Here is a 25,436-nt window from a genome sequence, read left to right on the forward strand (position 1 = left end):
AAATACGATTGTTTTTAAAATGTAAATAAATATAGATGTTTCTTTTGTAAAATATTTCTTTAGTAATAATGGAATTTTCTTTACATTTCTTGATTATTCAAATTTATCTTTATTAAAAACAAACTTTTAAAATATATACAATACCTCAAAATACTTATTAAACTATAAACAATATCCAAATATCATTTTGTTGGTCCCCCGAGAAAAAGAAGGATGGACCTGTAAATTCACATTTGTCTGTGCGTCTGTCCGCACTTTTCTTAATATCTTGGAAATTTTTGAAATTTTGCACAAAAATGCAAAATGATATGAGTAAAAAGTAACAGAACGGATTTTCCGGGAAAACTCAGGTTGCCTCCCTAGGGGCGCCTTTCAGGTTAAAATGGCTAAAATTGACACTTTTGTGCTTATTAAAACAAATTGATGCCTCGTATTTTGATAAAACTTTCTGAAAAGTTGTAACTAACTGATTTCTATATAATTTTGTTTGTCTATACTTTGCGATAACTTTTGGGTGTGCCCCAGGGGTTCGTTTAGGGCTAATAAAAACATTCCATTTTTGGAACTATTTAACCATATTTGTCCAAAATTTTCTGTGTATGTCTATTTATCAGTTTTGCATGGTGCTGAACTCAAATTTAAATATGTTAAGACCTTGGGGACTTTTGGGGTTAAATGGGAGAGGGAAGCAAATGCTGAACTTAGTCATTTTTTTTTTGCATGGTGCAGAACTCAAATTTACATATGTTAAGGCCTAAAATTGCACCGTTTGTTTATTTTCACCAGGATTTGACGTTCCCTGGGGACTTTTGGTATGGTGGGGGGGGAAATGCTGAACTTAGTCATTTTTTTATGCCTCGTTCACTGTGCACTCACAGGGGACCATGCATGCTTCCCTTGTTTTTCTTTATTTCAATGTAGAATATTTCAATGTAGAATATTTCAATGTAGTATCTTTCTAAAAATGAAAAATAATTTGAACTAAAAATATTATATTACCCGCTAAGTTTCATCAAGCAAATAAATTGTTCATTATCAAAAGTGATAAGTAAATACTGAAAATTTCGTTAAAATCAGATAATTCTGTTTTTTGATTACTTTCTTTTATCATAAAAATTTCTAATTTCGTTAATATTTCAAATTACCACCTCTTAAGTTAAATTTTGTGATACCTAACATAATATACTCTTAGTTTCGAATCAAAATATCTGCAGTCCCTTTTGATTAATTTATTCAACTACTTTTTAAAATTTGAATTCTTGTATCAAAAACATAACTTATTCCTTTCAAACAAATAAATAGGCACAAAAAAATATGTATTTCTTTTACTACAGGTTCAAGTTAAAAACGATTGCAACATATCTTTCTTGGATAATATCTAAAATTTGATGATGTTTACATCTATTTAATAACATTTAATTGTAGGGGTTATTCAAATATGGAGAATTTGCAGAGTTTGTGTTTTTAACCTGCGAAAAATTTAATCAACCCGATGAAGTGAAATATATTGCACTGGAATTATTTGACAGGTAAGTTTTATTTTAAGTTTTGAATGTCATATACTGGAGCTGTCAGTAATGAAAAAAAAGCAAAGTAAAAAAAAAAACAAAGAAAAAAAACATAACTTTACCAAAAAATATGTTTTTTTTTTTTAATTTACTGTTTTTGCATGTTTATAAAGTAAAGTCATTTAGTATATCTGTTAGATGTTAGATACACAGATTGTTGGTAATTAAGAAATAAGCACTAAACATTTTTAGAAAAAAATATTTATTTCTTTATTAACTGATTTTTGCAAGTTAAAATAATAAAGTTATTTTACATACGTTAAACGATTTTGTAAATTGATGAAAGAAGAAGAAAGGAAAAGATGAGGAGGAGGAAGAAAGAAGAAGAAAAGAAAAAGAGTGGAAAAGGAGAAGAATGAGAAGAATAGGGGAGGAAGAGGAAAAACAAGATTAGAAAGGAGAACAAATTATTATTATTATTGGCTCACATGGAACTTTCACACAAGTCAGCAAACGATCGGTTTGGAGACCTGTGGTGTTCTCTGGAAGCTGAGTGACAACAAGTCTCCCCAGACGTCCAGCTCTCTCCTCCTCCTTTGATAGCATTTGCAAATAAATCTGCGTCATCGCAACAGCCTCATACCATTGATTTCTCGCTGGTAGTGGCCATTGGTTTGTACTGGAATTTGAGTGGCACTAAGCCTCTCCACAATCCCAGTTCTCTTCGCGCTTGTCCAGCGGAGGTCTGCCCAGCGCTCTCTCCTCGGTCTTTCGATCCTCCTTGACTCTTCTCGGCTCTTTGGTATCAGTTTTCTATTTGGGGGGGGGGAAACGGTGATGAGACAATGGGGGGATGCATGATGGTGGTGTAGAACTTGTTGATATGCAGCTTCGGCGTTCTTCATTCCCTGTAACGCTTCTTTGTTATATTGTCTTATGTTATTCCCCACATTCTAGGGGTTTCCTTAATATTTCAGCCGTTTTCTTTATCGTTAGGCATTGTATTTTTGCAGTTATTCCTCTGATTCCAATTTCTGTCATTCTTTTTCAAAGTTTTTCGGAATTGTTCTTAGTACTCCTACTATTATCGATACTATTTTGATTTTCTTCATCATCCAAATCCCTTTTAACTCTCTGGCTAGCTCTGAGTATTTGCTTCGTTTCTCATTTTCTTTCATACTCACCCTGTGGTCAGCTGGGACAGCAAAGTCTACGATTTGACAGGATTTTTCTTGTTAATTATTATGACATCTGGTCTTCTTGCTTGGATGGGTTTGTCTGTCTGTATGTCCATGTCCCATAGGATTTTGTGGTTCTCGTTTTCGAGTGCTGTTGCGGGTTTATACTTCTACCATTTGTCTGTACACTCAAAATGCAGTCGTTTGCATAATTCCCAGTGCACAGCCCTCCCCACTTGGTCATGCCTGTTTTTGTATTGCTTTTGGGCCAGTTTGCTGCATTCACTTACTATATGGTTTATCGTTTCGTCTCTTTGTCCACATAGTCTGCATTTGCTGTTTTCTTGTGTTTTATCGATCCTTGCTTTGATATGGTTGGTTCTTATCAAGTTATCTTGTGCTGCAGTTATTAGAGATTCAGTTTCTTGGTTTATATGTCCTTTTCGCATCCATGTCCAGGTGTTTTTGTTATTCTCATCTTTTGTCATTCTTATGAATCTTCCGTGGAGTTGTTTCTCTTCCCATTTCTCTTTTCTCGTTTTGTCGTTTGTCTCTCTGTTTTCTTTTTTGTTGTTTTTTTTTTCAGTGTCTCTCGCTGCCATAATCATCTCTTTCATTTCTGTTGCTCTGATGGTGTCCGCTTCCAGAATTTCCAAGTATTTATAGTTGTCTTGTTCCCCTAGTGCCCTCATTTCTGTTTGGTTGGGTAGTTCCATGCCTTCTGTCGTTTCCAGTTTTCCCTTTCTTATAACTAGTTGTGCACACTTTTCCATTCCAAATTCCATTTGGGTATCTTTGCTGAAGATTCTGGTAGTGTTGATTAGTGTCTCTAGCTCCTTTTTGGTCCTTGCAAAAAGTTTCAGATCGTCCATGTACATCAGGTGGTTCATTTTTTCCTCTGTATTGGAGAACTTGTATCCGGCTTGGCACTTTCTCAGAATACTGTTCAAGGGCATCATGGCTATGATGAACAGTAGAGGTGATAGTGAGTCTCCTTGAAAGATGCCTCTTTGTATGTTAATTTCTGTTATGTGTTGTCCATCGGCTGTCAATTCCAGTCTCCATGTTTTCATTGCATTTTCTATTACGTTAGTGATCCCGCTTGGTATTTTATACATTTTTAGGCATTCTATTATCCATGCTTGGGGGATCCTGTCGTACGCTTTTTTGTAGTCGATCCATGCCATGGTTAAATTCTTTCTCCTCCTTTTTACCTCCTTTAGGATTTTTTGATCTATATATAACAGGTCATGTATTCCTCTTTTTCCTTTTTGGCATCCTTTCTGCTCCTCGGGGATGAGTCCACGGTTATTCAGGGAGTGGTAGATTTGTTCCTTCAGTTGCGCTGTCAGTATCTTTCACATAGTTGGTAAGCACGTGATTGGCCTATAGTTGCTAGGGATAGTTCCTTTCTTCGTGTCCTTCTGTAGCAGTGTGGTTCTACCTTTTGTCATCCAGTCTGGTACGCTTGCTTCTTGTATACATCTTCTCAGGTTTTGGGCTAGCATTTCGTGTAAGGTTGTGAATTCTTTGAACCAGTATGCATGTATCCCATTGTGCCCTGGTGCTCTCCAGTTTGCCATTTTTCCTATGGTTTTCTTTAGGGTTTCCTTGTTGATTTCATTCATTGTTCCTTCTATTTGTTGTAACTCTTCTTTCATGTCTTTCAGCCATTCGGCATTTCTATTGTGATCTCATCGCTCTTCCCATATTTTACTCCAGTAGAGTTTTGTTTCTGTTGAATTTGTTTGTTCTGGATTTTGTTTTTTCTCCGTTCACATTTTGGTTGAATTGGCTTTCATTAGTTTCAAATCTTTTGTTTTGTTTGCATTGTTCAGATTTATATCTATATCGTCTCAATCTCGCTTCTTTGCTTTTATTTTTTGGTCCAGTTCTTCATGTTTCTTGTTTAGCCTCTCCCTGTCAGTTACATTTCCAATGTTCCGTTTTCTCCACATTGCTTTCTTCCTGTTGATCATTTTGGCTTCTTTTTTATGTCTGTGTATTTGGGTTTCTAGTCTTATTTCCCATCCAGGTTTTGTCAGTCCGCTTGTCCCCGGTTGTTTTTCTGATTTGAGATTCATGCTTACCATTTTGGCGCCTGCATAAATTAGGTTGTTTAAGTCTGTGATTATATTTTTATTGGGATATTATAATTATTATTATCATTATTATTATTATCATTATTATTATTATTATTATTATTATTATTATTATTATATTTTATTTTATTTATTATTTTTTTGTAAACAAGCCTGGGTGTCCAGCGTTGCCCGGGTGTTTGGAGGTGTGTGTTGAGCAAAAAAAAAAAAAAAAAAGTGATAGTAGGTAGGGAGGCTCGAACCCTACTGCAAAGGCATCACCAGCCGGAAGTGGCCAAGGTTTAAATTAAGGTTAATCAATCGAAAAGAAAAGATGACTTTCGAAAATACCGGCGAAAAAAGCGACCCCTTCCTGAAGAAAAGTGCCCAGTTGAGGGTGAAGGAATTAATATTTTTAACCAATTTTTTTATATTTGACGCCTGAAGAGTCGAGCTTCAAAATGATATCCGTCTTATGAAAATCCGTCGTCTCTGTCGAAAGTTTTAGGCATACTTACATACATACATACATACATTTAAACAGACAGGTGAGATTTATATTATAGAAGACTAGCCTGGATATCCGGCGTTGCCCGGGTGTTTGGAGGTGTGTGTTGAGCAAAAAAGTTTTAGTAAGCAGGCATGTTCGAACCCATGACACGAAGGTGGAAAAGAAAGTGGAGGTGTGTGTAAGGGTGGTGGTTGAGCAAATAAAAAAACGAAAATTGCGAGCACAAAAAAAAAAAATAAATAAAAAATACGAGTCATAAGCAGGCTCGAACCCGTATCATGCTAGAGGAAAAAGAGGTGAAAAAAAACCCAAACTGTCTTACCGATATGCCCAACATGGTTGTGACATCGCAGGCGGTCGAAATAACGCGTTTTATCTGACGTCATGAAAGCAACGGTTAAATGACTGCAAAAAATGTCAGCGAAAAAAACCGACCCCTCCCCCTGTACAAAAGTGCCCAGTTGAAGGTGAAGGAATTAACGGTTTTGGACAATTTTTTTTATATTTGTCATCTGAAGGGTCGAGCTTCAGAATGCTACTGATCCCGTAAAAATCCGTTGCCTCTGTCGAAAGTTTTAGGCAGACATACAAACACGCATCCATATATATATACATTTAAACAGATTTTTTCCCCTTTATATTATAGAGTAGTGTGGGTGTCCAGTGTTGCCCGGATGTTTTTAGGTGTGTGAAACAAGAAAAAAAAGTAGGCGGAGGTAGTAGCGAGGGGGAAGGGGAGAAATCAAAACAACAGTCGGCAGCTCATGTGGAGAGAAGTGTTAAAAAAATGGTAGTAGCAGGAAGGGAGGGCCAAGATTGAGAGAAGTGTTAAAAAAAAACTGGTAGTAGGCAGGCAGGCTCGAACCTGTGACGTGAAGGCGGAAAAGAAAGTGTAAGAAAATCTGATGCGTTACCGATGCTCCATTCTCCGACCGGAAGTTCGCAACGTTGAAATTAAGAAAAGTTAATCAAACCAATATGACGATACAAAGATTTGCAAAAAATGGCGACACAAAAAAAAAACAACAAAAAAAAACGATCCCTTCCTGTAGAAAACCGGCCAGTTGAGGGTGAAAGAATTAGTGTTTTTGGCCAATTTTTCGATATTAGTTGTCCAAGGGGTAAAGGTTTAAAACGATACCAGTTAGGTACCATTGCCTCTGTTGAAAGTTTTTGTGAGACATACAAACTCACACATTTTGCCTTTTATATATATAACCTAGCGAGCGTGCCCAGCGTTGCCTGGGTGTTTGTCGGTGTGTGCCTGTATGGAAAAAAAAAACAGTTTTGGTAAGCAGGTAGGCTTTAGGTGAAGGCGAAAAAGAAAACGTGACACGTTATTGCTACGCTAAGAAGGCAGAGGAAGTGAAAATGGTTGAAAATAAATGCTTAAAAGAACGTCTGGTGTTCTTGGTCAAACATCACGCCAAAGAGAAATGAAACCACACAGAACCAGTTAAAGTGGAAGCTTTCTGCATATTTGATGTTTGGGAAAACTAGCACCCCCATAACAAGGGGAGTGTCCAAGTGAATAGCAGTTTTCTGATATGACGGGGTTTTCCCTGCATTGATCAAAGCTCATTGCTTTCTGGACATCCCTGACCAGAAGTCAAGGAACTGACTTCGTTTCAATTAGTTTCACTTTGTTTGGCTTTTTAGTATAAATAAACAGGCGAGAAGACAGAATAGCAGGAATTTTATAGCACAAAAGTCGCTCAAATAAAAGATAGACACGACCTCCTTTCGTAAATTGTAGATATTATAATCTAGGGAGTATACAAACTGTTGTAAGATGTTGTATCCCCCCCCCCTCCGAGCCCCCTACCCCGAAAAAAGCCTTTGCCAGACAAATGAAAAAACTGCACATAGAAACACACTCACACACACACACACACACACACACACACACACACACACACACACATTTTTGCTTTATATAATAGACTAGCAGTGGTGCTCGGCATTGCCCGGGTGTTTGGAGGTGAAAAAGAAAAAAAGTTTTGGTAGGCAAGTAGGCTTGAACCCGAAGCCTTGAGGCAAAGGCGGAAAAGAAAGTGTGACACATTACCGTGACGCTAAGCAGGCAGAGAAGTGAGAATGGGCAAAAATAAACGCTTAAAAAAGCAGGTCGCTGTCTGCTTTTCTAGGTCAAACATCACGCCATAGAGAAATGAAATCACAGTACAAATTTTGTAACATAAAAGTAGCTCAAATAAAAGATAGAGATGACCTCGTTTAGTAAATTAGAGGTATTATAATCTAGGGAGTATATAAAAAGCTGTAAGAATGAGTGACCCCCACCCCTACCCCCGAGCCTGTCTGATATGAAGGGGTATTCCCCACACTGATAAAGGTTAATTGCCTTCAACACCTGCTGGCCAGGAAGGTCAGCGACTCAATGTTCTTTTTTTAATCAGTTTCACTTTTATATGAAAAAGCCAAAGAAACACACGGGAGGAAGAAATGGCACAAAAATAATGTAAAAGTCGCTCAACTAAAAGATAGAGATGGCCTCCTTTCGTAAATCGTAGATATCATAATCTAGGAAGTATATAAAAAAGTTGTAAAAATTAGTGACCCCCCCCAGCGCCCCCCTGAAAAAAAACTAAAAAGCGCATACACACACACACACATTTTTCCTTTTGTATATAGACTAACGGGGGTTTCCGGTGTTGCATGGGTGTTTGTCGGTGTGTGTGTGTGTGTGTGTGTGAAAAGAAAAAGAAGTTTTGATAGGCAGAAAGGCTTGAACCTGGAGCCTTGAGGCAAAGGCAGAAAAGAAAGCCTGACATCTTACCTTGACGCTAAGAGGGCAGAGAAGTGAGAATGTTTGAAATTAAATGCTTAAAAAACATCTGGTCAAACATCACACCATAGAGAATGGAATCATGCAGAGCACGTTATGCTTTACGTTTTCTGTGTATTTGTTTGTTTTTTGGAAAAACCAGCCCCCACCCACCCCAAAGAGGGGAGTATCCAGATAAATAGCAATTGTTTGATATGACGGGTTTTCTCAGCATTGATCAAAGCTCATTGCTTCTGGACGTGCCGGCACGAAAGGCATTTTTATACTGAAAAGCCAAACAAACACATGGAGAGTCAAAAATAGCATGAAAATAGCGTGTAAAAGTTGCTCAAATAAAAGATAGACACGACCTCCTTTCGTAAATTGGAGATATTATAATCTAAGAAGTATATAAAATGTTGTAAGAATTAGTGACCCCCTCCAAGCCCCCCCCCCTCCTCGAAAAAGCCTTTGCTGGACATACAAAAAAGTGCACACGCATCACACACACACACACACACACACACATTTTTACTTTTATATAATAGACTAGCAGGGATGCCCGGCGTTGCCGATGTGTTTGTTAGTGTGTGTGTAGGAAAAAATAAAAGTTTTGGTAGGCACAAACCCAAAGCCTTGAAGCGAAGGTAGAAAAGAAAGTGATAGCCTGATAACTTATCGCGACACTATGAGTGCCGCGGAAGTGAGAATTGTTGAAATTTAATGATTAAAAGGTTAAGTGAATGAGTTCCCACAGGTACGTAAATTTAATGAGGTCAAACATCAAGCGATAAGGGAATGAAATCCCGCACTTAACTTTGGCTGCAAGCCAGTTTCTGCATATTTGTTTGTTTCTCCAAATGAATAGTAATTGTCTGATTTGACGGGTTTTCACTGCATTGATCAAATCTCATTGCTTTCTGGACATTTCTGACATGATTGCCTGGGAGACACATATTCTCTGTATTCAGTTTTGCTTTTTTATACGGAAAAGCCAAACAAAAACACGGATAGTAAGAAATAGCGTGTAAAAGTCGTTTAAATAAAAGATAGACACAACCTCCTTTCGTAAATCGGTGATATTATAATCTAGGAGCATATAAAAAGTTATAAGAATTAGTGACCCTCCCCCCCCCCCAGAGCGCCCCCCTTCCGAAAAAAGCCTTTGTGGGACATATGAAAATAAGCGCTCACACACGCGCGCGCGCACTCACACACACACACACACACACAGCGGTTGCACCAGGCATTGTTCGGGTGTTTAGAGGTGTAAAAGAAAAAAAAATTGGTAGGCAGGTAGGCTTGAATCCGAAGCCTTGAGGCAAAGGCAGAAAAGAAAGTGATTGCCTTTAAACGATTAAAAAGTTAGTGAATGAGTTCACACAGAAGCGTAAATTTAATGAGGTCAAACATCACGCCATAGGGGAATGAAATCCCGCACTTACCTTTGGCTGTAAGCCAGTTTTTTTTATTTTGTTTTCCCTAAGATGTTTAATAAGGGGAGTGTCCAAATAAATAGCAATTGTCTAATATGACGGGTTTTCCCAACATTGATCAAAACTTATTGCTTTTCTGGACGTTTTCTATGGATTCAGTTTCGTTTTTTTATACGGAAAAGCCAAACAAACATGCAGAGAGTAAGAAATATCGCGAAAATAGCATATAAAAGTTGCTCAGATGAAAGATAGACACGACCTCCTTTCGTAAATCGGAGATATTATAATCTAGGGAGTATATAAAAAGTTGTAAGAATTAGTGTCCCCCTCCACGAAAAAGCCTTTGCCGGACATACAAAAAAAAAAGCGCACACACTAACACACATTTTCGCTTTTATATTATAGAAAAAGAAGATAGTATATTCTATCATATATTCATTCTTTAAATTTTAGATTCTTTTACGAACATATTGATTTATTTTTAATTGATGTAAACAGCAATATAATTTCATGTAAGTAAAATACAATCATTATAAACATTTTTGAATTTAACAAGGTCTAAATCTAAGTTACAAAGATAGAATAAAAAGTATTTTACGCATGGATTTCGAGGAGAATTGCGTTGTTTTTTTTTTACTTTAATGGCTGACAGACAAACACACAGACATATAAAGCGCCTCCTTATATTATGAGTGGATTCATTTTAACATGATGTGGAATCAGTCTTCGTAAAACAATTTATAAACCTATAATTGTAAACAGTTAAAAGAAAAGAGAGTAAAGCATTTGTTAATAACATTTTAAATCTTTTTTTTTTTTAATAAAAATAATAATTAAAATTTTCAGATTGAAATTTACAGACTTTTTTGAATGTCCATAATTAAATCAGAACTATCTTAGCAAGATTCTGTTTGACCTTAAATGAAACAATAATTAGGTTTTTCAATCAAGCAAATATTTGTTATGAATAGAAACAAATGCATTCATTTTATTATTTCATAAAGTTATTGTAAGGACGTTACGTGAGGGCAGGCAGATAGCAGGCTTTCTCCAACTTCCAAATGGTTCTATGACACAAGATGAATAAATTTACTTCACTTGTGAACAATTTAACTCAAATTGCTTTATTAAAACTTGCATAATATGCTTCTGTACTCTAATTTATTGGATAACTTGAAATTTTTCACACGTATATATTTTTTTTAAATTGTAATGGTGGTTATTGAAAATCAAAATAGACTAAAACCGTGCATACAATTCCTTAGACACACCCAAAAATAGAATACCAGAAATAAAATGAAACCAAACTGTTTATCGAAACATTAATTTTTTGATTGGAAAATTTAATATTTCTAAATACTGCTTTTTTTTCCATTCTGCATATTATTACAACCTATTATATTTCATTTCAGCTTATTCTATAATTTTGCCACCGAAAATTCATAATTTCAAATTTTTACAGCATCTGCTTTCGCCAGGCAGAAAAAAAAAAGAAAAAGAAATGATAAAGATGTATTAAATTGAGGCAATTTCTTTTCATAATAAATTTCCCTCTCTGATTTGAAAATGTGTTGCTTGAGTGTAAGAAGCAAATAACTATAAGTATTCATTGAGAAAAAACTTTTTTTCTCTCATGATCTACATTAGCATGTATAGACGCATGAAGAAAGAAAAGATTAAAAACAAAAGTAATATTTAAACAAACAAACGAATTAAAACAAGCTAAAACCAGAAAAAAAAGAACGCGATTCTCCTCAAAATTCATGTGTAAAATACTTTTTATTCTATCTTTGTAACTTAGATTTGGACATTGTTAAATTCAAAATTGTTTATAATGGTCGTATTTTACTTACATGAAATTATATTGCTTTTCATATTACTTAAAAATGAAATCAATATTTCATTAAAAGAATCTAAAATTTAAAGAATGAATATATGATATAATATATTATTTAAAAATAAAACAAATAATAATAATATTTTGTTCTTTCTATTCTTATTTTTCTTCCTCTCCTATTTTCTAGTCTTCTCACCTTTCTTCTTCTTCTTCTTCTTCTTCTTCTTCTTCTTCCCTTTCTAGTTTTTTTCCCTTCTTCCGTCTCCCTTCTTCTTTCTCCCTTCTTATCCCCTTTCTAGTCTCCATCCCCTTCTTCTTTCTCCCTTCTTCCCTTTCTAGTCTTTTCCCCTTCTTCTTTCTCCCTTCTTCTCCCCTTTATAGTCTTCTCCCACTACTTCTTCTTCACCTTCTTCTACCCTTTCTAGTCTTTTCTCCCTTCTTCTCCCCTTTCTAGTCTTCTCCCCCTTCTTCTTTCTCCCTTCTTCATTTTCTAGTCTTCTCCCACTTCTCCTTTCTTCTCCCCTTTCTAGTCCTCCCTTTCTTCTGCTCTTCCTTCTTCTTTTTAGTCTTCTCCCCCTTCTTCTTTCTCCCCTTTCTAGTCTTCTCCCCCTTCTTCCCTTTCTAGTGTTCTCTCCCTTATTCTTTCTCCCTTCTTCTCCCCTTTCTAGTGTTCTCCCCCTTCTTCTTTCTCCCTTCTTCACTTTGTAGTCTTCTCTCACCCCTTCTTCTCCCCTTTCTAATCCTCCCTTTCTTCTTCTCTTCCTTCTTCTCCTCTTTCTAGTCTTCCCCACTTCTTCTTCTCCCCCTTTCTAGTCTTCTCCCTCTTTTAGTCTTTTTCTTCTTGTCAATAACATAAAAATGCATAAGGAATACTTCTTAAAAAGTTATAATTCTTTGCATACAAACAAATGTGTCCAAGAGGTGAGAATTTTCTTGTATCCACCCCAACTCTTTTTTGTAATGGACGATTTCGAAAATCTGTAAATTTCAATAGGAAATCTAAATTTGAATTCAAAACTTTTAGGATGAAATTATTTTTAAATTGACAGTTTGAACAAAGAATGTTAGCATAAGATTTATTCATGGAAAGTTTATAATAATAAACTGACCTAAAAAGTAAAGGCTAAATTTATAAATCTTGCATGTAACTTTTTTGTTTGATTGTGAATGAATTATATATTCATGGCAGATACTCGACTGAACTTCAATCTTTGGTTCCCCTAACACTCATCTAGCTACAACCACTCTCAATGATTTTCCTTACATTCTATTTGTGCATAAAACTAAACGAAAATTTTATGAGCAAACTGTCCGTCTGTCGAACATAATACCTTAGTGCTGCTTCTCAGCTTTTCAAGTCCAATGTAAACAATTTCTTAGTGAGCTGTCCAGTATAAATCATTTTTCTAAATTTTAGATATTATATATCAGAGGCAACACCGATCAAGAAAAATATAAATTTGGTGTGTACTTGTTTTGTATTTTTTAAGTTTAAGCTGAACATACAAACACACAGACAATTGCCCTTTATATAATACTAGCGGTGGTACCCGGCGATGCCCGGGTGTTTGGAGGTGTGTGTGGTGTTAAATAAAAAAGAACCCGAGGGGGGGGGATCGAACCCGAAGCCCTGAGGCGAAGTTTGAAAATAAAATCGGCCAGCCAGAATGAGATAGTGAAAGATGTTTGAATTTGACAGGTGCGCGGCCGGAAGTCGTCGAGCGTTACGACGACGACGTAGGTTTGTTTGTTATAAGCGAAGTAAAAAAGCGAAAACAACGTTAACACTAAGCGGGGGGGGGGAACACAAAAAAACTAAAGTAAGGCAAGCGAACGATGAAAACAGAAAAACGAACACGTGAAAATAGCTTAAATAAGCCTGTTTCGATATTAAAATGTAAAAAATCGGGGAAAAAACCCATCGCACACCACGATTCAAATCCAAAACATCTAGATAATGAACAAAGGCCTTAACCAACTGAGCTAAGGCGACGTTCACGAAATTTCTTCGGTTTTTCAACTATTTAAAGTAAATCAGGTCACAACGTCATCTGACGCATGCGTAGAATCGGTCATTGTCGCGAAAGGACCGTTTTTGTTGACCCTCCCCCTGTCGAAAATTGTCGATTTCGGGGTGAAAAGATAACGTTTTTGGCCAATTTTTCGATATTTTTCGAGCAAAGGATGGAGCTTTGATGTGATACCGAGTTTGTGAATTTTTATCGCGTCTGTCGAAAGTTTTTAGCAGATATCCAAACATACACACAAACATACATTCATACATTTTCGCTTTTATATATATAGAAGACTAGTCTGGGTGCGCGGAATTGCTCGGGTGTTTCAAGGTGTGTGCTGAGCAGGCTCGAACTCATACCGTGAAGGAGGAAAAAAATGTGAAAAAAACGTGACGTCTTTGTTGCGCGCATCGCCAAACCGGAAGTGGTGAAGGTTTCAATTAAGGCTAGTCAATCGAAAAGAGAGGATGACTTTCGAAAATATCTGTGAAAAAAGTGACCCCCCCTCATTGTAGAAAAGTGCCCCATTGAGAGTGAAGGAAATAATATTTTGGGCCAATTTTTCGATATTTGTTGTCCGAAAGTTCGTGGCTTAAAATGATACCACAATTACCACGTTCTGATGCATCCGTCGAAAGTTTTAGGCAGACGTACAACCATACATACATACATACATACATACATACATACATACATACGGACAGACATTTAAACAGACAGGTGAGATTTATATTATAGAGTAGCCTGAGTGCCCGGCGTTGCCCGAGTGTTTCTCGGTGTGTGTTGAGCAAAAAAACAAAACAAAAAAAGTGACAGTAGGCAGTAGTAGGAGGGTGAAGGAATTAATGTTTTTGGCCAATTTTTCGATGTTTGTCGTCCGAATGGTCAAGCTTCAAAATGATACCAATCTCCTGAAAATCTGTCCCCTCTGTCGAAAGTTTTAGGCAGACATACATACATACATACATACATACATACATACATGTAAACAGACAGGTGAGATTTATATTATAGATTACTTGTAGTGAGCCACTGATCTATTGTAATTAAAAAATCGAAATAAGCATATCACTGATTTTTATTTTAAATTATTTTTACAAAGGATATGTTAAAATATTTTTCTTCTATTTTTGTATAAAATTAAGTATTTTATTAATTTTAGCATATTTTAACTTTCATTCATCAGTTCCTATTAAATCAAAGTCTCATAACACAGCTGATAGTTTTAAGATGTGAAAAAAATCTATTAAATAATCACTCACGTTTTTATTCCTATCTTATTGGCGAGCAGATAAGTGTCATCAGTTTGATACTTCTTATTCATAGCATTTTCTATTTTTAACTTGTTGAACTCGTGCCCAGATTTCATATGTATTATTACAGAATCAATTCGCTATTGATATTATATATATATATAGTACTGCTTTCAAAAGTAAAAAGAAAGAATGACTAAGGTACCATCAGCTAGAATCAAAACCAAAACATTTAGTGCTGCAGTCGCATTCCCTCATTTAATGCTCTAGCTGCATTCCCTACCATCTGAGCTAACCCACTAGATAGATAAGAAAGATTTAAAATTAAATGATTGAATTTATGCATGCATAAAACTAATAGAAATATGTCGACAAGTTGAAATAAACATTTTGCATTTCAACTTGCCGACATATTTCTGTATGCATTATTCATTCATTCATTCATTCATTCAAACAAAGATTTTACTTGTTATAAACCAGCCTTGGTGTATGATTACTATTTCTTGTTAATTTCAATGTTATGTAACTAGTATTTTAAGAGTTTATTAGGTAAATGTTTTTACACACAGAGACACACACATACATTGAGTTGGGTCACATATATCGCAACTGTTTGGGAAACGAATTCAGAGACAAGGTATCATCACCACCCTTACCAAACAATGGATGCAGAATTATTTGTCATTGGCATCAAAATTAATGATGTGCAATGTTCAGCATTTGTAGACACGGGATATTCCTGATGTATAGTAAACACAAAATGGTGTCAGATGTAGAGGAAGCAACAAATGAATGTTATGACCATCAATGACTTATCCCAAACATGTGGATAGGGACTGTCATGATCTGTACTAAGAAAGATGACACAGCTAAATTTGACGTCCTGGCGATGCAGAAAAACAAACAAACTTTAACTTTAATATTAATTGGAATTGATGCAATAAGAGCTTTAGAGGGTGTCATGATCACAGCGGCTGGAAGTGTAACACTTGGTAGCGGAAAGAAGTCTGTGCAGCTATTCTATTGAGGAAAAGGACTTCTATGTTACATTTGATGACAGAGACTGTGAGATTGAAACGAGCTATGAGCAAAGCACCAGATCGGCTGTGCGATGCAATTCCAAAGTATACAATTTCTACTAAAAATCGAGCTGAATATGAAGAAGAACTTCGGATATGGATTGATAACGGTTGGTGAATATGCCCACAGAAATATCAAGGATCCCTCCCTGAGATCATCCCGCTCATGGCTGTTGAGCAACCTACTAAAGACAAAATACGACCTGTAATAGATTACCAACAATTAAATCAACATGTGGATGCTTTCATACTGAATATTAATGTGTGTGCCACTAAACTGCAGGAGTAGCGTCAGAAGGGTATTAATGTATTGTTGCTGGATTTAAAGAGAGCCTATCTACAGACACGGATCATTGAGTCTCTGTGGCCATTTCAGACAGTAATGATCAAAGGAAAAAGATATGGTTTGACACGCTTGGGTGGGGTAAGTTTATTGCTTGCTGTCTGAGGCGCCCTGACCGGGGAATGCCGACAGGGATTCTCAGGAAATTTTTGCTAGGCAAGACTGCTACTAGGGTATGCCAATGGGGATGCCCAGGTAGTTTTGTTAGGCCAGAATTACCCTCTTTATTTGGACCTTGTGTCACATCTTGCTTAAGTCGGCAGCAAGTAAATATCTATCCTCATTATAGCAAAAATATTGCAACATGCATATATTAACTTTGAATGATTTACGTAAAATGCTCCAAGTGAAATTTTCCAGCAGAAAGGTATATTGAGGTGGGTGAGGGTGGTGTTGATGATACTCTCTCAACGAATTTTTTAAACGGTGTACAAGGCCGAACTATTTCAATGAAATCCAAAACATATTGATATGGCAAAGCTGATAATATGGTCTACACAAGTAAATAGTATGGGCATGAGAGTATTTCCGTTTTGAAGATCTTAAAATAATCAAAATGTTGTCACGTTTTAAGAATAAAATTTACTTAGGGAATATGAAATATGAAGAAAGCTACTTAATAGTGGAGGTAACATCTTTTAAATGGGAGTTTTATTCCCCTTTCATGACCTCTTTAAAGTAAAAAAAAAAAATAAATGTGTTCCCCGTAGGACAATTTCCACAGATAGGGTATACTTCCATACTTCCTATCAAATTTGAAGTTTGTAGGTACAATTTTGCCTTTATATACATACATATATATATATATATATATATATATATATATATATATATATATATATATATGAGCAAACAGTTAATAAAATATGTTAAAAAACACTTTGAAATGAGTTAAAAACATATTTAATCTGAAAAGGAAACTATATATATATATATATATATATATATATATATATATATATATATATATATATATATATTAGCGTTGGGACGATAAATGGGAACTTTTTGGAGTATTGGAATCGAAAAAATTTGTGCCTATTTTGCGATGCCAACAACGATTCTTTTAATTGGCTTTTTTATTTGATTTTCTTTTAAACACAATATTCTACTGCTGATAGTAATACTAAAATAGTTAATATCTGTTGATTTTAACCTATTAGTAAAACTAAAATCGATAGATCATCCCTCACAAGTGTATCATTACGTTCAAGAAAATATTTGCACATTTAACATGTATTTTTATGGTAATCGTGAAAAATAACAACTTTACAGTTAATATGTAGAGATTAAGAAAGAATCGAAATCGGAATTGGGAATTTAATACAGAATTGGTAATTGTATCGGGATCGGGGAAAATATTGGATATATACACCATATTTATTTTTAAACTTCTCTGTCTTTTCCTATTTCTATTCTGCTCTTTTTCCTCCATCCCCTCTCTCCATTATCACTCTCTCTTTCTCTATCCATGTCTTTTTCTATCCTCGTTACTCTCTCCTATGCTGTCCCTCCACTATCACACTCTATCACTCCTCTCTTATTTCCTGTAACAATTAAAAAACAAGCCTTAAAAATCGCTTTAAATGTCGACTTTTCTGACTAATTCTGTTCCTGTTGATCTCCAAAATAATGAATATTAAAAAAGAAATGTGTTTATATTTTGTCCAAAAAAATTGTAAAAAAAAAGAATTCATCAGCTTTGTGAGTGTGTCTTGTGTAGTTTCTAACATATAATTGGATATACAGACACACAACTTTCCTTTATATACAAGATTTTTAAGAAATCAATTTTCATTATTAAAAGTTTTTATTACTTTCAGTTTCATGGTTAAACATATTGAAGAACTTTACAAGCACTTTCTCCTATCTGAAAAATACACCAAGAAAAGTGATTGGCTTGCAGTTCAAGAGAGAATACGAAATCAAGTAATGTTGAGAATTACTTCCTGCTGTCAAATTGCCAGTAAACTAAATTCACATTACAAAGTAAGTTACAAAATTTCATTTGTACTGAGAAATTTACTTATTGGATTTCTTTTTTCAATTTATTTGAAGTCGGTTAAAAAATTGTGTTATAATCTGACTATTTGGTGCTTAATTGTATTTATGAAACAACATCGATTTTTCCTTGTCACTACAGTTGCTGATGATACAACACTCTATAACATGCACGAGGGAAGAATGGATGTATACAAATCTAAGATAATGGCAGAATCTTTAGAAAATGACTTCCAGACTTTAGTAGAATGGAGTCATAAATGGATGATAACATTTAATGCTAGTAAGACTAAACTGCTCTCCTTTAACAATTACAAAAAACCTTTCTAACCATTGATATCCATAACAAACACTCTACCCAAGAATTCTTCCTTCAGATTCTTTGGCTGAACATTCACGAGCAATATGAACTGGAACAAATACATTGAGGACATTATGAAAGCTACTGCACAGAAGGTGGGTTCCCTCTCTTGTGCTAGAAGACTACTCACACCTGAGAGTATCCTGTACCTCTACAAAGCCACCATTCGGCATGCATGGAGTATTGTTGCCACATCTGGGCTGGTGTATCTAACACTAGTTTCTCCCTCTTCGATAGGGTCCAAAAAAGAGTCTTCAATATAATATATCCCACTTTGTCAACTAAGCTCCAACTCTTGTCCCATCGCCACAATGTTACATCTCTGTGCCTATTTTATAAGTATTTTAATGAAATGTACTCTGATAAACTCGTGGCACTTGTGTCCTCTCGACGTACATATCTGTGACAAACCTGTTTAGCAACAAAATCACACCCCTTCACTGTTGAGGTCCCTAAATGCCAAAAAGCTTTGTTTCTTCCCTTAAACAGCTAGATTTTGGAATTCCCTTCCTGCTACCTGTTTCGCTGACTGTACTGATATGCAGAAATTTTAATATAATATAAACCAACATCTTGTAAATCCTAAGCATGGTTCCAAACATCTTGTAAATCCTAAGCATGGTTCTAAACATCTTGTAAATCCTAAGCATGGTTCCAAATAGTAGCCCTTTACATCCAAGGGCGATATGCCTCGTTAGGGGTGAACGTGAATAAAAAAAAACGAACACTTCCTAAACAAATCTTTCGCTCTCACCAATTACAACACTTCCAAAAGTGTGTTTTGCAAAACTATGCATACATATCATCCCCTGTTTAAAAATTATTACATTTATTCATAAAAGAATGCCAAAGATGGTAACAAACACTTTTACCCCCTATTCATTAAGTCCTTCCACTCGCCTCACGTCACCACCAGAAGATTATTAAAAAATGTCACTATTTCTACAGCACCTTTTCTTCTTAGATCTACAGATATCAACACTAGCAATAAACATAGGTACTATGATCTTCAGATTTCATTAAACTATTACTACATCATTACCCTACATACATTTACTGCATCATGCATACAATTCATACTATTTACATTTTTTTTCACTTACTAGAAAACCATTCATTTATTCAAATTCATAACTAATATAATTAAACATTTCAGCAATAAAAGGCTTCTATATATTCTTTTCTTCAAAATACCTCTGATATATGGATGATCATATTTGCCAAAAACATAGCTACCATAATCTTTGAATTTTATTAAACTAGCATAACATCATTCCCGTACATGTATTTACTGTATTAAACAGACAATTACTTTTAATTATATTTCTTCCAACATCTAGAAAATCATTCATTTATAACAAAATTATACATAATAAAATGGCATATTACTGCAGAAAAACTGTTCCATACATTTATTAATATCAATTGAACGTTCGCGTGGTTCTTTGAAAAATACTATATTTTCCTAAATTCTTATTTCTTTTCACATAAGTTAATTTACTTTTCTGGGCAACATCGGGACATGGCTCCTTCTACCTTGGTCCTTGGTCTTTTCAAGATTATGATCAATAGGCATCTCCTATCTTTGTGATAATCATCTTTCTTTTTGTTTGTCCCTTACATCAAATAGCTTCATGTCTTGTCTGGAGGGATTCCCATAAAATAATATAGCAAGCTGGCTTAAAAGGAATACAAAAACAGACATGACTTGATTGGAAAGATAATTTACTGGAAACTGTATAAATGACTGCACTTTTAACATTGAGACAAAGGTATTGGAAAATGAATGGCATAAAACCTATGAGATATGAAAATACAAATGGAAAAACTCATCCCAGCAAAAAGACTGGATGTGATAATACTCAACAATGAGAAAATAATCTGTCAAATCATATTAAGTCACAAAGTGGAATCATTGCATGAGTTAGCGGGAATGCTGATCATGCTGTGATAATGATAGACATCACTCTAAACTCTCGACCGCAAGTTGAAGAGTCATTGCTCAAAACGACAAGATGCAACACTAAGGCTGACTGGGATGCCATTAGCGATCACATCAGAGATACCTCATGGGAAAATATCTTTTCTCTTCCTGTGAAGCAGTGTGCAAATGAGACCACTGAATGGTTCAAATTAGCAATTGAAGCACATGTTCTCAAACAGAAGTTCTATAGCAAACCCCACTCTCCCCAGTGGTTTACTTCTACTTGCGCAGCTGCCATTGCTCAAAGGCAACATGTATACCACAGATTTATCCGGCATAAGTCCAGTACAAACAGACAACAGTTTATAGAAACTAGAAGTAATTGTAAGAAAGAAGTAGCGATCGAAACCACCAGAAAATGCATTGATGCGCAGAAATTAGGAACTTGTGATTTCTGGAAAATCTACAACAGTATAGTAAATGATTGGCAATCAACAATTCCCTCACTATCCTATAATCATGAGGTTGTTTGCACAGCAACAGATAAAGCTAACATGCTTGCCCATCGGTTTGCCTCAAATTCTACTTTGGACCCAGCAAACCACTCCCTCCCTGATTTTCGTTTGCAGACAGAAACCACATTAGATGATCTGAAAATCACCCCTTCTCGAGTACATGATATCATAAAAAACCTAGACACCTCAAAAGTACGTGGACCTGGTCTCATCCCAGCTATACTATTAAAAAAACTGCTCCGTTGAGGTTGCTCTGGTTCTCTCCAAACTCTTCAACAAATGCCTTAACGAATCATGCTTTCCTGACTGCTGGAAAACTACTTCTGTGGTATTATTTTACAAGAATTCTGGCGAAAGAACTGACCTATTAAATTATTTCTTCATTAGCCCTCTCCCTCTTTTCACCAAAATATTTGAGTCCATAACTAATCAAGCTCTAGTTCACCACCTTACAGTTGCTAAACTTTTGATCGATCATCAATATAGATTTAGGCAAGCCCGTTCTACTGCAGATTTTCTAATTGTAATCTCTGGACATATATACCATGTGCTGGATAAAGTAAAGGAGGTGAGGGCAGTAGCCCTAGATATATCTAAGGCTTTTGACAGGGTATGGAACAATGGTCTTCTCATGAAAATCAAATCCTATGGTATTACTGGACGAATACTTAACAAAATTAAATCTTTCTTAAATAAAAGAAGAATCCAGGTTGACCTCAATAGTCTTACATTTAAACAATATGATATAAATGTGGGTGTACCTCAGAGGTCGATTTTTGGACCTTTATTGTTCCTGATATTCATAAAAGACCTCCCTCATAAAATAGTCTCTGAGATGGGTGTATTTGTTGATGACATTACTCTTTATAACAGGCACAAGGGGAAAACAAATGATCACATATCTAAGGAAATGGCAGAAACCCTAGAGGAAGACCTCCAGTCTGTAGTGGAATGGGGCCAAAAATGCATGGTAACATTCAATGCTATAAAGATTAAGCTTCTTTCCTTTAATAATTACAAGAAACCTTCTCAACCACCAATAGCTATGGTTAAAAACACATTACCTAAAAGTATGTTCAAACTCCTCGGTTTAATGTTCACAGAGAACATGGGTTGGAACAAATACATTGAGAGCATTGCCAAGGCTGCTGTGAAGAAGGTGGGATTTCTCTACTGTGCTAGAAAGTTCCTTATGCCTGAAAGTATCCTGTACCGCTACAAGGTCACCATTTGCCTATGTATGAAGCATTGTTGTCACATTTGGGCTGATGCATCTGCTACTAGTCTCTCACTCTTGGACAGGGTTCAAAAGAGAGTTGCCAACCTGATAGGTCCTGAACTGTCATCTAAGCTTTAACCTATGTCCAATCGATGAAATGTTGCATCCTTCTGCCTGTTTTAAAAGTATTTTAATGGTGGATTCTCCGGCGAACTACAAGCCCTTATACCCCCTCAATGTAAATACCCCTGACAAACACGACGAGCAACAAAGTCCCACCCTTACACAGTAGAGATCCCTAGAAGTAATAAAACCTTCTACTCTAATAGTTTTTTCCCCAGAACTGCTAGACTTTAGAATTACCTTCTGGGTTGCTGCTTCCCCAACTGTACTGACATCAAGTGTAACGTGAACAGACATCTTGCTGCTGAACTTTCTACATAGTACCCCTGGAACTTATGTCCCTGATAGTAGCTCCCTACATCAAAGTGGATCTATGCCTTGTTTGGGGGTGAAGATATAATTAAAAAAAAAAGAGCGCTCGCCAGAGAGCTAAAAGAAATATAAAACAAAGAAAACAAACAATTATAAGAGTTTTGAAAACTCTGCAAAGAAAGATCGCAAGAAATTGAAACCCAAGAAAAGATTTATATTATAGAAACCATGGGCCCAAAATATTAAGAAAAATCCTAGAGTACAGAAAGCAACCCAAATAACCAGTGATATTTTTGAACAATAGGTAAGTTGAAATAGCACTTTTTTTTTACAAGGGAGTCACCACTTATCTAGGCCACTCCATGATAAGGGTTAATGAGTGTATGGTGGTCATCGAGACAACAGCATAGTAATCATTAGTGGTGAAAATTGGTATAATTTGATTATTTAAAGGGTTGGCTCAACAAAAGACGATCATATTGTAGTTAGCTGGAAAGCAGATCAGCAGAACAGAGTTCCACATGCATGCAGTTGTAGGAAATAAGCTTTGTTCATGGAATCTGTGTTTAGATTTAGCCACACATAGAGAGTGAAGAAAATTTGTAAACATGGAATGCACTAAGACGAATCTAAGAAAATGAATACTACCAAGGCAGATATATGTTGGGGTTAACACTGTACTGGCTTAAAGCAACGTGCATGTGTTAAAGTTAAGTTTAGAGAAGTCAAAAGGTTAACACTGACAGGCTTTAAACTTGCACCTGCATGCTAGCAGGGGTCAAGATGCAGGTCAGTGCATCTTGAGTGTGAACCGGTTAATAGGATGCTACCACCCCACACATACACCTCAATATATAAGGGTGACACACGTGAGTTTTTGAGTAATTGCAGTCAGAGAGTTTTTTAGTCAGACTAGAATCAGTCAGTCAGAATGAAAAAAATCTTTATTCAAGATGAGTAAACAGAAAAAGAAGGAAGAAATCTGAATCGATTTAGCGAAGCTGAGGCCTCCCAAGAAACGAGGAACATCCGAAATAAAGACCGTCTCCAAACAATAATATTCAAGTCGTGTTTTTGGGAGCATGCATAAATCCTCATGAAAAGAGAAAAGGTATGTGTCATGAGATCTCCTTATAATCTGTATATATGTGACACACACATACGCACACACATATACACTCATGACTATGTACACAAAGACAGATGGTCATGTTTTAATTATACAGACACCACACAAGAATATACACACCATCCCCCAAATATATAGCATCTATAAGAAAATCCAGTCGTCTTCATACAACAGAAAATGGTCTAGGAAGATAGAAAGACCGGGGAGGGAAAGCACCAGCCAAACATAAACTGGAATAGCACTGTGTTCTGGAATCCTGAGGAGGTTTATTGTCACCCAACTTCCAGGTAAAGTCATCAGCCTTTATCAACAAGAACTCAATGAAAAATAACTGGTGCAAGAACGCAAATTGAGTTGCAATGTTAATTGAAATAATTTGAAAGTATGGGAAATCTGAGGAGAGTAGTTGTCACTCAGAGTCTCTAGGGAATATCACCTGTTATTACCAATGAGCTATCATTCTTAATGACTTGCGTGAGAACTCCTTGTGAGAATTATTTTAAGTTGACCATATGTCTTATTAAGCTTAGACTATTATATTTAAACAGTCATGTCATATAGCTGAAAATGTCCTTATATTTGGTAATACAAAAAACTATTTTAATGAAAGGCTGGGAGACAATCTTCTGACCCTTGCTCCCTCTTCTCCACATAAAACTTACCTGATGCACATAGAACTATACTTGATACTTATATGTGATTTAATATTTTTTCTTTTACATTACTATGCTGCTTTTGAAAAGTTATTCATTTAGTCGTTGTATTCATTATACCTTGTTGGGCATCTCTTGTTAATCAATAATCTCATTTCAAATTTGATTAAAAAAAAATCACAATTAACTAAAGATTTCATTGTTTTACAAAATTTATGCATACAATCAAAATATTATTATATATTTCAAAATGCCATCTTCGTCATTATTTCCTTTGATAGATTATTTTACTTCTTATCTTCAGGTAAGGGATTTTGGATTCAAATCTTGTCAAACGATCTTATCTCTCTTTCTCACAAGTTATATACTGCTGTTTTTTTTCTGATTCTCATCTAGATATTTATATTTCATCCGATTCAGGATTCAGAAAGTTACTGGTTATACACATTTCGTCTGATCTCATCGGTAAAATGATTAAATAAAAAAGAAAGAGTATAGAAGAAAGGAAAGATTGGAATTTTTATTATATATTACATAAGTCAATGAACAGGCTGACATATGAGATTGTTCTATCGTTTCAGTAATAATCTACATCGCCTCTTCTCGTAAGTACTTGGAAATAGAATTATTTTGTTTTTGGTTGAGACACCTGAAAAAATTGTAAGGAATGTTTGGAAAATTATACAAATAACAATAAAATATATTCTGCTTGCCACAATCGCTATTTTTTAAAGGTGAAAACAAGAATCCTGATAATATTTTGAAATATATATATATATATATATATATATATATGAATTCATGCATATAAATTGTATATAATTTATGTTTATGTGTGTAAAAACAGAAACCTGATATGCAGGATGGTTGATGCCAGCAAAAGAATTGATGAAAGTATTTCAGCATTTTAACAATTCTCGTGAAAAGTTAACAGCAAGGCGGTTTGCAAAATATGCAAATAATGTTGATGAAATATTCATAACCTAAAAATAGAAGTTAACATTAAATAAGGAGGAAAAAACTGTTTTAAAGTCGACATAACCAGGTGAGAGAATCTATAATTTTGTGCCTAATACATATGCAATTTGTAACTATTCCTAAACTACAAGCATCTATTATGAACAAGTCTTATCTATTATGCAAAGCGCAGTTGTCTGTGTATATGTGTGTTTG

General features: G+C 35.4%; 1 protein-coding gene across 1 annotated transcript in view; it reads left to right on the forward strand.

Moving 5' to 3' along the window:
* LOC145246462 (cyclin N-terminal domain-containing protein 1-like) overlaps nt 1-25,436 on the forward strand; it is a 637,275-nt gene that overhangs the window by 43,824 nt on the left and 568,015 nt on the right. The window contains exons 3-4 of the mRNA XM_080108080.1: nt 1,426-1,529; nt 17,850-18,015. Of these exons, the coding sequence (XP_079964206.1) occupies nt 1,426-1,529; nt 17,850-18,015 (270 nt within the window). The remainder of the gene's footprint in view (nt 1-1,425; nt 1,530-17,849; nt 18,016-25,436) is intronic.

This window comes from Euprymna scolopes, chromosome 24 (genome assembly GCF_053919585.1).
Source record: "Euprymna scolopes isolate OS-2025 chromosome 24, ASM5391958v1, whole genome shotgun sequence".
NCBI classification, from domain to species: Eukaryota; Metazoa; Mollusca; class Cephalopoda; order Sepiida; family Sepiolidae; genus Euprymna; species Euprymna scolopes.